Genomic DNA, 14,289 nt, shown 5'->3' on the forward strand with positions numbered 1-14,289 from the left:
AAAAAAAATTATTAGATTTTAAACCCTTTTATATATCTAAATATCTAACGGAAATAATTCGTAAGGTGGAAAACTTTATTCTTGGATATTTAATCTATTATTAAAGCTGATTTTATGGTAATTTTCCTAATATATAATATTTTTGTCGTCTAAATCTATATTGCACCAGATATGTTTCAAAGCAATATATAAAATATATATATATAATAAAAAATTAATTTATAAAAATAAAGTATACATTGCGTGCATGAAATGGAAATTCTTTTGCTTCCTCCAAATAAAACCCTAACGAATTTTTCTTTCCAAATAAAACCCCCCAAACCATTCCCCTTTTTTTTCGTCGGCCCTATTTTTATCAGTCACATCTCTCTCTAATCTCGAATTTAAAAAGAATTTCACATATCACAAAAACCTATCAAAATCATCTTTTTTTCATTCCAAAATCTCTCGAGTCTTTTCACAAATTAAAAGAGAAAAAAGAAAGAAAGAAAAAAAAGATACAAAAAACCCATCTTAAAAACCCTAATAAATGCTCGTAAAACGCACCCATATTTTCTTGAATTAGCTTCCACAGCACCATGAACAACGACGAGTGTGAGGATCTTGAAGGGTTGAATGTGATAAAGAATCAAAGAAGCATGCTCCGAACTCTGCCGATGCAAGAGAACCTCCACCACGGGGCGGAGAGCTTCTTCCCCGCCGCCCTTTATCCCGCCGGAGAACAAATCAACGGAGTCTTTGAAAACCACGTTCGTTCGCCGGGATTCGGTTCAGGTTATGATCATGTAAGACATGAGCAGATACATACTAGTGTCTTTGCGAACCCTAGTTGGCCTAGTTTCGTCCCAGATCATGCCCATTATGAGAGTCCACTCGTGTCGGAATTCGGTGCTCTCAATCTCTCCGACACCCCACATCCGGCGGCCTTCTTGGCGGCGCCGCCGCAAGATTACGGGGGTGCTGTTTATACTGGTGGGGATCCTTTAAATCTTCGCAGGGAGTTTGATTTGCCAACAGGGATGGGTTTCTCCTATACGAATCCACAGGTTCCCAATGGGAGTCTACAGAAACTGAGGGCTCAATCTGCTGCAAATGGGAATATGGGATTGTTCGCCCATCCCCAAAATTATACTTTTTACAAAAATCTTGAGAATTCAAACCCTTTTTCTGTGAATGGTCACTTCATGAATCCAAGTCCCGTCTGCGATTTCAACAACGGCGGAACGTACAATCTTCCACGGAACCTGAACGGAAACTTTCGTTGGAACGAATTCAGATTGCTTGAAAACAGGAATTTGGAGAGGGGAGGCTTGCTGATTACGGCGGCGAAAGATCAACATGGTTGCAGGCAATTGCAGAAGAAGCTCTTACAGGGAACCCCTCAAGAAAAGAACTTTATTTTATCTGGATTGATGAGCCATGTGTTTGATTTGATGGTGGATCAGTTCGGGAATTATCTGATTCAGACAATATTTGAAGTATGCAGTGTGGAACAGATGGATCAGTTGCTTTGGTTCGTGACCAATGATTTAATAAGTCTATTTCGTGTTTGTCTTGATATTCGTGGGTAAGTTAATTAATGCATGCTTTTTTACATTATATAATCAACAGATATATCATAGTAGAATCATAAGTTTATATGACTTCCTGATCAAGTAGTAATCTTTAAGGGTCAGCCATTGCTTAGTTTCCTATCGTGATATCGAAGAACATTATATAATTATGTGAATGAAATGAGGTGGATTGATGACTAAAACATGAACCATACTGCTTGAATGATTCATAATTTCATGCATTATTTCTTGCATGCATTATATTTTCAAGTTAATTATTGAGCTATGAGAATGGTATTAATTGCCTTATGGTATTGAGCTATCAAAAGGGGAGTAGGTTTTTGTTTTGTTGAGTTAATCTAATTAGTTTTTTTGTGGGGGGTTAATTTGCAGAGCAAAAGCTATGCAGACGATGCTCGAACATCTGAAAACACCGGAACAAACGGCTCGGGTTCTGTCTGAATTGAGGAGATTAACTGTTCTTCTCTCAAGGAGTAAGATTGGACAACATGTGATTCATCACTGTTTGCAATCCTTCTCTCCCGAGGAGAACAAGGTCTTTGTAATTTCCATTCCTTATCTCAAGATTATTATATATCCCATCTAGAACTTTTTGTTCTTTAATATTTATGTATATATATACTTTCACGTGCCACAAATCATTGTATATGAAAAGAACATTAATATTTTTAATGGTATATGTCTTATTTCACAGCACATCCTCAACGAGGTAGCGGCTCATTGTGTGGATATCGCTACGGACCAAGATGGCTGCCGTGCTCTAAAACAATGTGTATTCTATGCTCAAGGAGAACTCCAGGATCGACTCGTGGCTGAGATAGCAGCAAATTCAGTGTTCTTAGCCCAACATGCTTACGGGTACCATATTTTTTCAGCAAAAAATTATCCATTCCATCATATAAAACCACTACCGTGTAAGAGGGAAAATGGGATTCCTATTTCCTGTATTTTAAAGCATTTTTTCATTAGTTTCCTCCTTTTTGTTCTATTCTAGGAACTATGTTGTACAGTATCTGTTAGAACTCGGGGTCCCGCATGTGACAGCAGCTGTTTTAGCTCACCTGTCTGGAAACTTTGTTGCTCTATCCTTGAACAAATATGGAAGCCATGTGGTGGAAAACTGTATGAAAACCTCGGAAGGCGATCAAGTGATAGAGATCATCAATGAGATAATTAGCAGCCCGAAGTTCTTGACAGTTCTTCAAGATCCTTACGGAAACTTCGTTGCTCAATCTGCAATAAAATTTTCTAAGGTTCCAATATCTTAACAGAACTATGAAATGAACAGTACTTGGCACATCATCCACATATTATATATACATGGGCATGTTTTTATTTATGTAGACCTTATTTTGTTTGTTCTTCCGATCCAGGGAACGTTTCTTCACAAAAACATGATCGCGCTCATTCTCGAACACTACCCCTTCCTGCATAGCCATCCCCATGGACAGAGAGTTCTAACAAAGGTCAAAGGGAGCAAGAATTTGGGAGATCATGTAAAGTATGTTCTACGTTCGAGTCACATGTAAAATTAATTCTATGTAGCACTGTAATAGTGGGTTTTACTTGCATAGAATTATTCCATTTTCTTGGGGATTTTGTGTCATGTTGTAGGAATTCATGTTGAGTCGGTAACTTTGAAGAGTTGTTGATGCCCATGGAGTTAGGGTTTTGTTGTTGTTTCATTTTGTTGTTTGTTTTCTGGTACATATCTGAAATAAATTGAGGCTGATTTCTTGGATTTTCTTGAAATAGCGTGTTGGTGGTATTCGTCGTTGACCTAAACCACCATGTGCAGTATTTCAAGTCATTTTTTCCCCCATGATTTACTGATTTTGTTTGTAAGAAAATCTTTATTTCGATGAAAGAGATGGTTGGGGTGACTGGTCATTGCGTAGAAAGATTTGAGTTAGCATTAACTACAATTTTTGATAAAATAGCAAATCCTCGTTACTACATTTCTATTTATCAACTTTATAATAGTAATCTTGTCTCCATACATTTATTCCATAGCCCTTTAACCAAGCTGGCGTTTAAGATGTTGTACAGTTTAAAATATTTGAATTACACAGCGGCAAATGTTCAGTCCTCTAAAGACAGTTTGTTTGTTTTTCTTTATAACTTTGATATAAACTTGAAAATTGTCTCTTTATATTATATATGTTCCATGACCCATGCTTAAATATACAAACTCATTTTTATCTCATGGTTTTATTAATGACCATCTGGAACGATTTTCTATATACAACATTGCAAAAATATATAGGTAATAGTTTGGATATTTTTTGGAGACGCTTTTACCAAAAATTAGTCACTTTTATCAAAAGTTTAGTACTAACAGTCAACTTCAATTTTTTTTTTAATTGTTTTTTTTGGGTAGAGACATTCACATCACCTAAACAATTACTCTCTCAATAATTGAACTTATTATATGAGATTGAGACAGTTGATTAATGACATTGATACCAATGTAGGATGCAACATTTGACATTTAATTTATCAAAAGTTATAACTAGTGATAATGATACAATTTCAATATTTTAAATTGTATTGTCAAATAAATTGATTGCTCTCCTAGATGTGATAATTATTGTACTCTTATATATTCTAATATATTTATTCGTCGACAACAGACAACTCAATGAACTTGCCAAATGGTTACGATTAGAATTAGAATTATTATAATATTATTTGTAACCATTTTTTTAATCAATCTTCGTACATTTAATTTGAAAAAGATTGTGATTTTCGTTTTATATCTAGTCTCTTTACAATATTGATCCATTATATTATCAAATTTAAGCACTAACCATATATCTTTCAATTTTTAACAATTTTAATCATTGTTATTAAAAATACTGATTTTTCACGACACACTTGTGCTCAATGTTGGCCTTAAGTAAGTGACATGTTATTGTCATGTCGAAAAAAAAATACCATATTATTTTAGTAGTTCCAATTTCAATAGATTTTTTGGTTAACCCAACGCAACACTCGATCGGAGGAAAGTAAGTTAACTAGAAATTTGTAGTCGACAGCTAAAACACAATAATATATTTTAGTAGTTTCTATTTTTTTTTTTTTCAATACCGTATTTCAGCAGTCACACACAATTTCCCGCACCATAAGGTGCATAAAATCCAGGGGTGTCAATTCGAGTGAGTCGAATAAGTTTGGATTGACAAAAATAATTCTAAAAATCGTCAATCCGAACCCGACCCAAACCCAAACCAACCCGATTATACCCAACCCGAACCCGGTTAACTCGACTAACCCGAACAACCGAACAACCCAATTTTATTTTTTTATTTTTTAACAAAATAATTAAATAAAAATTCAACACACACAATAATAATATTAATATTTAATTTAATCACATAATAACAAAATCTAAGATTATATATAATTTAAATTTGAAATTTTAGTTGTAGAAAATTTAAAGTATATTTATTACAAAAAATAAAAAATTATTTTAAAAAATAAAAATTGTATAAAATAAATATTAAATGACAAAAATTTATTATATCAATATACAATAATTTTATTTCAAACATACAACGTATAAAAATATAGTAAATCTATTTTAATTTTTTATAAAAATAATAATAATTAAAAGTTTTGTGTCATTTGGGTCAACTCGGGTTGACCCAAACCCAAACCCGATTAATTTTTTCGGGTTAGCTTTCGGGTCAACCCGATTCGACCCAAACCCAAAAACCCCCAACCCTAACATGATATTTTCGGGTCGACTCGTGTCGGATTGACGGGTTGGGTTGAGTTTTGACACCCCTAATGAAATCAAAATTATATATATATATATATATATATTATACAAAGTAAAATATATAACACATTGAAGCATCGAATATTGATTGCTCGATGCACATGAAATATAGAGTTAAATAAAGTATAAACTAGAATGCAAATTTTCAAAAACAAAAACAAAAACAAAAGAAAAATGAAAAAGAACTAGAACTCGAACTCCAATACAAGGAAATCAGAGAGCGACGTAAACTTCAAAGGAAGTGATTTCGAAATATAACTTCTTGGTACCGCACCAAATGACTATAGATCTGCGAAGAAATTGTTTGATGTGCTTAGATTATGCGATTTGCTGCTATTTTTCCTCTTTGTTCCTGCAAACGTGCATGAAACAGACTCATATCATCTTGTAAGAACCAACTACCTAGCAATATGAAACGAGCATCGAACACAAAGGTAAGTTCACCCGATATAATGTGAACTTGCCTGTTTAGATGCAAATTTTTCATTACAGTAGGAGAAGAGACGGTTAAAACTTGGCTATAGTAGGCAATCTATCATGTAAGATCATACAGACTGTGTACCACAAGTGTACAACAATAATCATCGCCAATGAATAAGCTCCACGCAGCCATTGTATTTTAAAAAATTTATGACACTGAATTACCTTTAGAAGATTTCGGAATCCTATCCTCAATATCCATGCCATCACTATCGCTATCTGCACTGGCAGAATGATTCTGGGTAGGATTTCCAGACCCTTGCAGCAAATCATCCAGATCCCACAGCTATTATTAACGAAAAAAATACATTAAGGACATATATATCTAAACCAAAATTACCTTAGAAACAATGTAAAAAGGAACGGCGAGAGGAAAAAAATAAAAGAAATATAGAACCTTCAACGTCTGATCATGCGATATGCTACCAAGATATTTTCTATCATAGGAAAATGCTGCAATATCAATGAAACGACACATGAGTGATACTACAAGAAGCTAAATTTTTATCCATTTGTTTTTTTTATTGTAAATGTACTATCATCGTGTGGTGATGATAATGATCCAATATGCTAAAAGTTTTCAAGTCTGTCTCCAATTAAAAGGGTATATGAAAGTCATACCAAGCCGTTCCACGGGATACTCGGAATGTTCGGCGATTGGTTGAATCACTCTGTTGGGTAATATACCGACCAAACTACACAAAATTATGAATAAATTAAGTACGATGTCCACACGTGGATTGATTGAGGAAATTATCCCAAATATGGAAAAAAATTGTCTCACCTAATAATTCCATTCTCGGAACCAGTTATTATTCTATCTTCATCAAGCTTAACCCACAAATCAGTGATTAGAAAAGGAAATGGAATTAAGTAGATTCCAGTCAGATAAACAACTGAAACTGCTTGTTTGAAATGGTACAACTAGTCCACTGGTTTCATGAAAAATGCACTAACCTTCAGCAGGGCATCTACAGAGTTAGGAGAAAGATCTATAAAACGGTCACTGTAAAATTAGAAGACGTATCATCAGCATCAAACTCCACCACAAGCATGTAATGCCAACTAAATGGAAAATTAAATTCATCTCGACTCCACATAAAGACAATTAACGACTTCTTCCGCATCGTTAATATTTTTTTTTTTCCAGAATAAGATGAAACACCTGCAGTCCTTGAAAAATCCCCACGAGTACAATAGTAGAGTTCCAGTTTGTGTCCCACATACAACCTTTCGACCGTTCTAGATATAAAAGGGAACAGAAGCAGCTCTCAGAATAGCAAGTGATATCAATTTTTCAAGTTTCTAACTGAAGACAGCAATTAATATCAACAATAAACTACTTTTTTATCTAAAAAATGGCCAAGAGCATGGAGTAGAAGCTAGATTGTCAGTTAGATACCAAGGATAGAGCATGATAGGTAAAATAAAAATACAAATAAAGGAAGTGTGGACATATGACTTGAACAGAATTTCACTTTTGTTGGAGTGAGACGTGTGCAAATCCCAATAAAATACCGGTACGAATGTACCAAATGTTTTTAGATTCATTTTTCTACAAAGGTAAAAACTAAAAAGACAACTGGAAGCAAGAAAATCAGAAAAGAACCAACACAGAATTCTGTCACCTCATGAACCAGAAAATAGTAGATCATACTAGCACATTCATAAAACACACCTGAACCCAACCTTTGTATAACATAAGAAATCAAGTATTATTATTATTATATATGGACGGATATCTTTATATGCAATCTGGAAAATTTATTTGTGTGCTTTTTGTAGTCGGATCCAACCTTCATAATCACAACAGAAAGCAGTTCATCCTCAGAGAACTCGGATCTTGTTTGAACCTGCAGAGTAGAAATACGAAGAAAGAAATTGCTTATCAACTGGGGTAAGTTGGCTAATGATCTAGCCAATATGCATTAGAAGATCAAACACAAACAACAGATAAGTTTACCTTGTTGCTTCTTAAATTGCAAACAGATAGCGTGCCATCTCCACTGAGGCAAAGAAAGCAAAAAGAATGAGAATGTTTTACTCAAATCATTGTCATTAATGAAAGGAGTACATTGCCTAAAGACCAGTTGAGTATGGCTCAAAAAATGTGGAATTAATATTTTCCTTTCAACCAGTGATTTAACTTTTGCACCACATTATGGTATAATAGCAAAATTATAACCGAATCATTAAATGTGTGAGTGATACATTCTCAAAGACAATTTATTCACAACAGCTGCAATATGTGAGGTACTCACAGAAAAATTGTCTATTCTAATCTGCACAAAGAACAAAAGAAATATACCCAAAAGATTATCTGTTAAAATAATAATTAGTTATGGATAAACTGAAAACTGATGAACCACAAAACACCACAGGCATCCATCCAATTTGTAGATATATACCCATTATTGGTCCACTAGTCACCTCCAAAACATAAAAAAACAGATATCCATGCCAGGCAAAAAATTGAGGTAACTACCCAGGAAAAAATATGATGTCGCATAAATAAGATGAACACACACGTAATGACAAAAGAGGAGGAAGAGTGGGGGACAGAGGACAACCTCGTTCCTAGTAATTTCTTTGAATCAGACACATACGTCATATCAGAAATATATTCTTCATGAACATGGAAAGAGTTGCAGCAAGAACGTTGTCTGGTATCCCATACCTGTTTACAAAAGAAAGTGAGGATAAGATCAACAAAATAAAGGGCCAAAAGAAGACTTGATAATGCCACATAGGAACAGAAACAGGAACTAACAAAGCCCAATAAACTGATGACATGAGGTAAATAATACTTTTTAAAAAATTAGTAAAATTTAGGTTAGAAATCCAGTTTCTCATATCCATAACTTATTGACAAAAACACGAAAGAATTTATTATGGACAATCATGAAATAATATGTGATGAAAGGTATATCCTGCAGTTGCTAAATAAAAAAAGAAAGTTATAGTGAACTTGGAAACAAAAGAAGGAAGCAGGTGGAAATGAATTTCTATAGCTAATAAATCATCCAGTTCATGCTAGCCAGAATGCGACTTTCGAAATAAGACCATGAAAACATAGGGTTGTCATACAAACCTTAATTAACTGAATGCACATCTATGCCAGTCTTTTTAAAGGTCTACCAAAATGCATTAGCACTGGTAGATGATTCACTGAGATAGAAACTTTTTGATAATTGGCTGTCAAAATGTGAACATTATTTTTGCAATTGAAGGCCAAAAAAGCCCAAAAATAACATCAGGGCAATAATAGTAAATAGTAAAAAGCTTTCTCTGCAGAATACTTCCATAAAGTGATTTTTGTGAAATGACATTAGACAGAAGTATCCTGCTAACTTAGATCCAATTTTAAATGTCACTCAAAATATAAAGTTGAAGTTTAAAGAACATGAATTCACCTTCACACAACCTTCATCATCTCCAGAGGCAACGGTGGACTCAGTCAAGTTAACTATTCGATTTACAGCAGCCCTGCAAGAGTATTTAACACATAACCGCTTCAAACATAAGAAGTGTGTAATGACCCTTAAACAACAATTCAGTTTGCTGGCAATGGATTTTTATGATACAACCCACCCGTGAGAATTTTCTAGGCGTGTAATGGGTGAACCCGTTTCAGTATCACTGGCAAAAATGGAACAATCTGGAGAACCTGTCAAGATAGCTGGAAAAAACAAAACAAAAACATCACCGTGTTGCTCCAAATTCATCATATTAATAAAATCAAATTTCCAGATTAAAATTGCTGAAAACAAACTACCACGCCCTTCATTAATAAAGCGAACGGCTCTACATGATTCAGTATGAGCATTGACTTCCAACACCCTAATAAACAAGAACACCAGCCTCAAAATTAAAATTTGGTGAAAACTATCAGGATAAAAAGATGTTTAAACAAAGCAGATTGCAGAACGTTAATTTGTACCTTACTGGAGGAGACTCAGCTACGTAACGATACCTAAAACGCAAATTTAAGCAAATTCATTGGCAGCAACACAACATAATCAAAAATCACCTGAGGAATGGAATTGAACTCACAGAAGGAGGTGGCCGGTGATGAGACCGGCGGCTACCAGATCATTCGATGGATGAAAATCTAAGTCAAATGGAAGTTTCCCCAGATCAATCTCCATTCAATTGTTGATGAAGATAACAAATTTTGCGTATGATTGCGCGAACTGTTCCCGGAGTCTTAAACCCTAAAGGCAAGAAAGAAGGAAAATTTTAAAATATTGCATTTTGAAATATTTTAAAAATATAATACGATATTTACATATAATTTATTTTTTAAATTCATATAAAACTTAAATTTACATACAAAATATCACATAAACACTAGAAGAAAGTACGTATTGGTAAATACATTAGGAAATATATAGCAATTGAGAATAACTAAATCAATCGATTAAATTTGATTATTAGTGTAGAACTTTAAATAATAATTAATGATTTCTAGTGATTTAAAATCATTGATTTTTTTTAAAAAATTGATTTCTTTGCAAATGATATTTCAGCCACTTATTTTATGTATCAAATTTACGTAGTCAAGAAGAATATGCTAAATGTATTTTATATAGTCCCAAAAACATCGTAGTTACTGCATGAGCTATTCCTTAATATTATCATCACCGTAATAAATAATAATAACTAGTGTTTTTTTACGCGATACACACCCACACACATGACACACTCACATATATATAAATTATTTAATCTATTTTTTAAAAATATATATATTATTGAATTTCAAAATATAGATAAAAGATAGTACTAAGATTTTTAAAATGATATTTTTGGAAACTAAAATAATAAGTTACAAATTACCGATAAGAATAAGAAATTACAAATGAATATCAAATATTTTTTAAGTGAACAGAAAAAAATGGACATTATTGCAAATTTATTTTGTACTCCACCAACTTAATTGAAAATTAGTTAATATAAGCGATAAATTTTTAATTAAATACTAGTCGTCGTAGCACACGCGTTGTGTGTGTAAAACACGGGATGAAAATTAAATTTAAAAATATCTAATACGTAATAATTTCTAATACATAAATATCTGATACATAAAACATGGGGTGAAAATTAGTAAAAATCACATATTAAGATTTTGAAACGAAGGAGTTTCTTTCAGAATGTGGGTGTGAGGAGAGAAGGGGTAGAGAGTTTGAAATTTAAGTCATGTGAGAAAGTGGGAAGGATATTAGTAATGAAACAATGTTACCAATAGAAGCACAAAACGAATTCTACAATGAACATAATATAGGGCAAAAATGGATAAAAATAATTTGGTGTCATTGTCATACCAAGACAGTTACTATCACATGCTCAACTATTATAAGATAGTAAAATAATAAAATGTATATATATATATACTAAGATGATGACGAATTGACGATGATGATAATAATGATAATATATTACATATAAAATCCCAATAACAATAGATTGTCAAAAAAATTCGTGGGTGAGACAGACTCTAATGCTACAACAGATTGTAATCCTCGAGATCATCAACAACAATACCTCAGTAGACTCTTCCGATTCATGTTTTCTACTCAGAGTCGGATGAATAGGAAGTCGAACTTTGCCGAACGCTCTTTTTTGGGGCTTTGGACTTGGATGGATTGAATGAAGATTCGCCTTCATAAAAAATAACTTGGGCTTTTGACAATCTCTCTTCCAATTCTTCTGTGCTGAACCCGTCCGTTCCCCCGAGCTCATCAAATCCAACCTAATTTTAACATGGTGAGAACTTGATATCAACAAAGTCTTGTCAGATTAGTTGTAAACTCCAAGATGATAGATTTGAACAATGCTTACCACATAATCCTCCACTTTAGCGTTTTTTACAAGAGCAAGAGTTGGAAGAACAACAATCCTCAGCTTTTCGGCCAAGTATTGACTTTTCTCAGCATTAAGTTTTATGAAACGTGTCTCAATATGTTGCTTTGCCAATATACCCAAGTGCTTGTCCATGACCTGTGAATAAGGTACGTATCTATCAGAAATTTATCGTACCAAAAAATCATCCAAGAGCGAAAAATAGTAACTGGACTAGTAGACATTGCTCCTAGGACATGACCCTGAAACTCACTCAATTAATATCTCAATTACCATTTGGTTGTAGACATAGTTTTACTATCTAAGAAATCTTAACAGCTAAATACACTCAAAAAGAGGCATGAGTACACAGGAACAGAACATCAGGATCAGTCATTGCCAAGAAACAATGTTAAAAAGACAATTATGGTCCCCAACTCCACAAGAAAGTGCGCAAAGCCCAAACACATAATGGACATACACAAGCAAGGGGTAAACTAAACATCTAATAGCGAGGAAAAACTACTTGCAACTGATAAGTTCTCTAGCCGCAAAGCTACTGAACTTGAAATTTATCAATCACGATGCAAGGTTTACATCCTTGAATTTCTATTAAGAAAAAAAAAGTTTGCTTTTTAAGCTAATGCTCACCACACTCTATTACCACATCACCAAGGACGGCTATAATGCGAGCATAAAGACTAAATCAATTATCTCTAAGATCAATAAAGACATGATCTTCATTCGTCCAATACTGCTACCCAAAATAAATATATCAAAATGTGAAATGCACTCGTAGACCTAAGGCATGTATCAGAATTTGGTCGACGAAGGCCAATCTTGATGTGTTTTGGGCACTCTTATAGAAACTACATATAAAAATGGATATTTTCGAATGTGAAAGCAGCTCATTCTCTGCCGCATTGGTTCTGTTACTAACCAAGATACAAACGCTTGTATGGTTGATAGAAAGGATCAAAAGAAAACTATAACAGCAAACATGCATCTATATCGTGATTATAAATCGTGATTGCTACATCATATTAATTACCCAAAAAAAAACACGGCACAGGTTCAACGCAATGCCGAGTCCAGTAAAAGATATCACTCACTCGTGAATCCAGAACGGTAAAAATCTTAGTTTTCCACTTCTCCAATTAACTTATCTAATCGCAACAATAATGGAAAACGTACCTTGCAAGGCCAATTTTCGCGGTAGAAATGGCAAACGACGCGCTCACTGGCCTTAACCACTGAGAAAAATTCCTTCTCCGTTGGGATCTCCGAGTACTCACCGTGGCCGAGTGCGACCCAACCTCTCCTTTTCTCCGCCATTTTCTTCATCTGCTGCAACCTCCGCTCCCTCAACACCTCCATATCGTCCAAATCTAGCCGATCCAACGCCGCGATCTCCTCATCTATCTTGTCCTCCATCGCCTTCGCTACCGTCAGCACTTGCTGCTCCAATATCTGCCAAAAGACACAATAAACGTTAAATAAAATCGGATCTCGTGAACATGAATTCGCCATTAACGTCTTTCTACCTGCTGAATATTTAGATTATCCATGGATGATGATTCGACGGCAGAGGAATTCAATCTCAGGACAAGTGATTTGAGAGGAAATATTTCAAAATGAAAATGAAGTGAGATATGCAGCTGAAGCTCAAGATTTGGGGACCTTATTGGGTCGAAGGTGGTCACATTGATAACATACAATTTAAGTGGGTTTTCATAATGGGCCTATAGATTACAAAATCGATCCATTTTGACAAATGCTAAAGCTAATATTAAACCCACTCTTCAATAAGTTGCTTTCTATACTAGTCCCATTGGATACAAAATCGGTCCATCATGACTAATGCTAAGGCAAAGATTAAACCCACTTTTCAAGCCCAAAAATTAATTATGATTATATATAAGATGGATATCCGTGACACTGGTAGATCCGTCCTATATCTATAATGATAGTAAATTTTTGATTAAAAAAATAACATTTTCATGAGTTAATCCAAAAAATAGACTTGTCTTTTAAAATTGATATGTGACTTTTAAGAATGTTTGAAAAGAAAAACAGTTGGTTTGTTTTTGTGTTAGCCATATTATGCATTACAAAGCAAATTATTTGAAGTAAAAAATTTTAACATATAAATCGTTAGTACTTGTAAACTCTCACGTTTAAATATAAGCTAAATTGTCGATGACTTGTAGCTGATTTAGCACCAAAATTTTTAGTATGAGACGATGTCTTGAGTTCGAGACTCAATTATAACTCTCTCTCAATCAAAATATATATATAAAATAAATTAATTAAAAGTCGACTTAGCAAAAAGAGCAACCTATGAAAAGGTTAAAGATGAGAGAAAACCATCTAGAATGGGCCCACCGCGTACGTACATTTTCAAAGAATCGACAATGTTACAATATCGCAGAGTGACTTAAAAACTCATAAGATCACATCACCCAACAATCAAACTTTTTCGAAATGGAACATATCATGACTATATAGCCTAACAATGTAAAATTATAATTATGTTTCGAAATATTCATTCATATAAACAATATCAAGAACAAGAATTAAAATATACGCAATTGTGAAATATTTATTTTT

The 14,289-nt window shown here is 33.8% G+C and overlaps 3 protein-coding genes across 3 annotated transcripts; 1 reads left to right on the forward strand and 2 right to left on the reverse strand.

Moving 5' to 3' along the window:
• The first annotated feature begins 482 nt into the window (after positions 1–482).
• Positions 483–3,283, forward strand: LOC140881198 (putative pumilio homolog 8, chloroplastic). Its single transcript, XM_073286320.1, has 5 exons — positions 483–1,567; positions 1,947–2,109; positions 2,269–2,432; positions 2,569–2,827; positions 2,948–3,283. Exons 1-5 carry the CDS (start codon positions 579–581, stop codon positions 3,101–3,103), a joined length of 1,731 nt encoding a protein of 576 aa, XP_073142421.1. The 5' UTR covers positions 483–578; the 3' UTR covers positions 3,104–3,283.
• Positions 3,284–5,454: 2,171 nt separating this feature from the next.
• LOC140881245 (WD repeat-containing protein 55) lies at positions 5,455–10,059 on the reverse strand. The gene is made up of 15 exons (XM_073286405.1): positions 9,892–10,059; positions 9,779–9,811; positions 9,614–9,678; positions 9,430–9,517; positions 9,252–9,324; positions 8,409–8,515; positions 7,802–7,844; positions 7,635–7,691; positions 7,004–7,080; positions 6,796–6,844; positions 6,623–6,669; positions 6,460–6,533; positions 6,236–6,291; positions 6,004–6,124; positions 5,455–5,710 (listed from the first exon to the last, which is right to left on the reverse strand). Exons 1-15 carry the CDS (start codon positions 9,984–9,986, stop codon positions 5,640–5,642), a joined length of 1,056 nt encoding a protein of 351 aa, XP_073142506.1. The 5' UTR covers positions 9,987–10,059; the 3' UTR covers positions 5,455–5,639.
• Positions 10,060–11,207: 1,148 nt separating this feature from the next.
• On the reverse strand, positions 11,208–13,350 carry LOC140884180 (thioredoxin domain-containing protein 9 homolog). Its single transcript, XM_073290847.1, has 4 exons — positions 13,224–13,350; positions 12,874–13,149; positions 11,680–11,838; positions 11,208–11,590 (listed from the first exon to the last, which is right to left on the reverse strand). Exons 1-4 carry the CDS (start codon positions 13,245–13,247, stop codon positions 11,411–11,413), a joined length of 639 nt encoding a protein of 212 aa, XP_073146948.1. The 5' UTR covers positions 13,248–13,350; the 3' UTR covers positions 11,208–11,410.
• Between the last annotated feature and the right edge of the window lie 939 nt (positions 13,351–14,289).

This window comes from Henckelia pumila, chromosome 2, assembly GCF_033568475.1.
Source record: "Henckelia pumila isolate YLH828 chromosome 2, ASM3356847v2, whole genome shotgun sequence".
NCBI lineage: Eukaryota > Viridiplantae > Streptophyta > Magnoliopsida > Lamiales > Gesneriaceae > Henckelia > Henckelia pumila.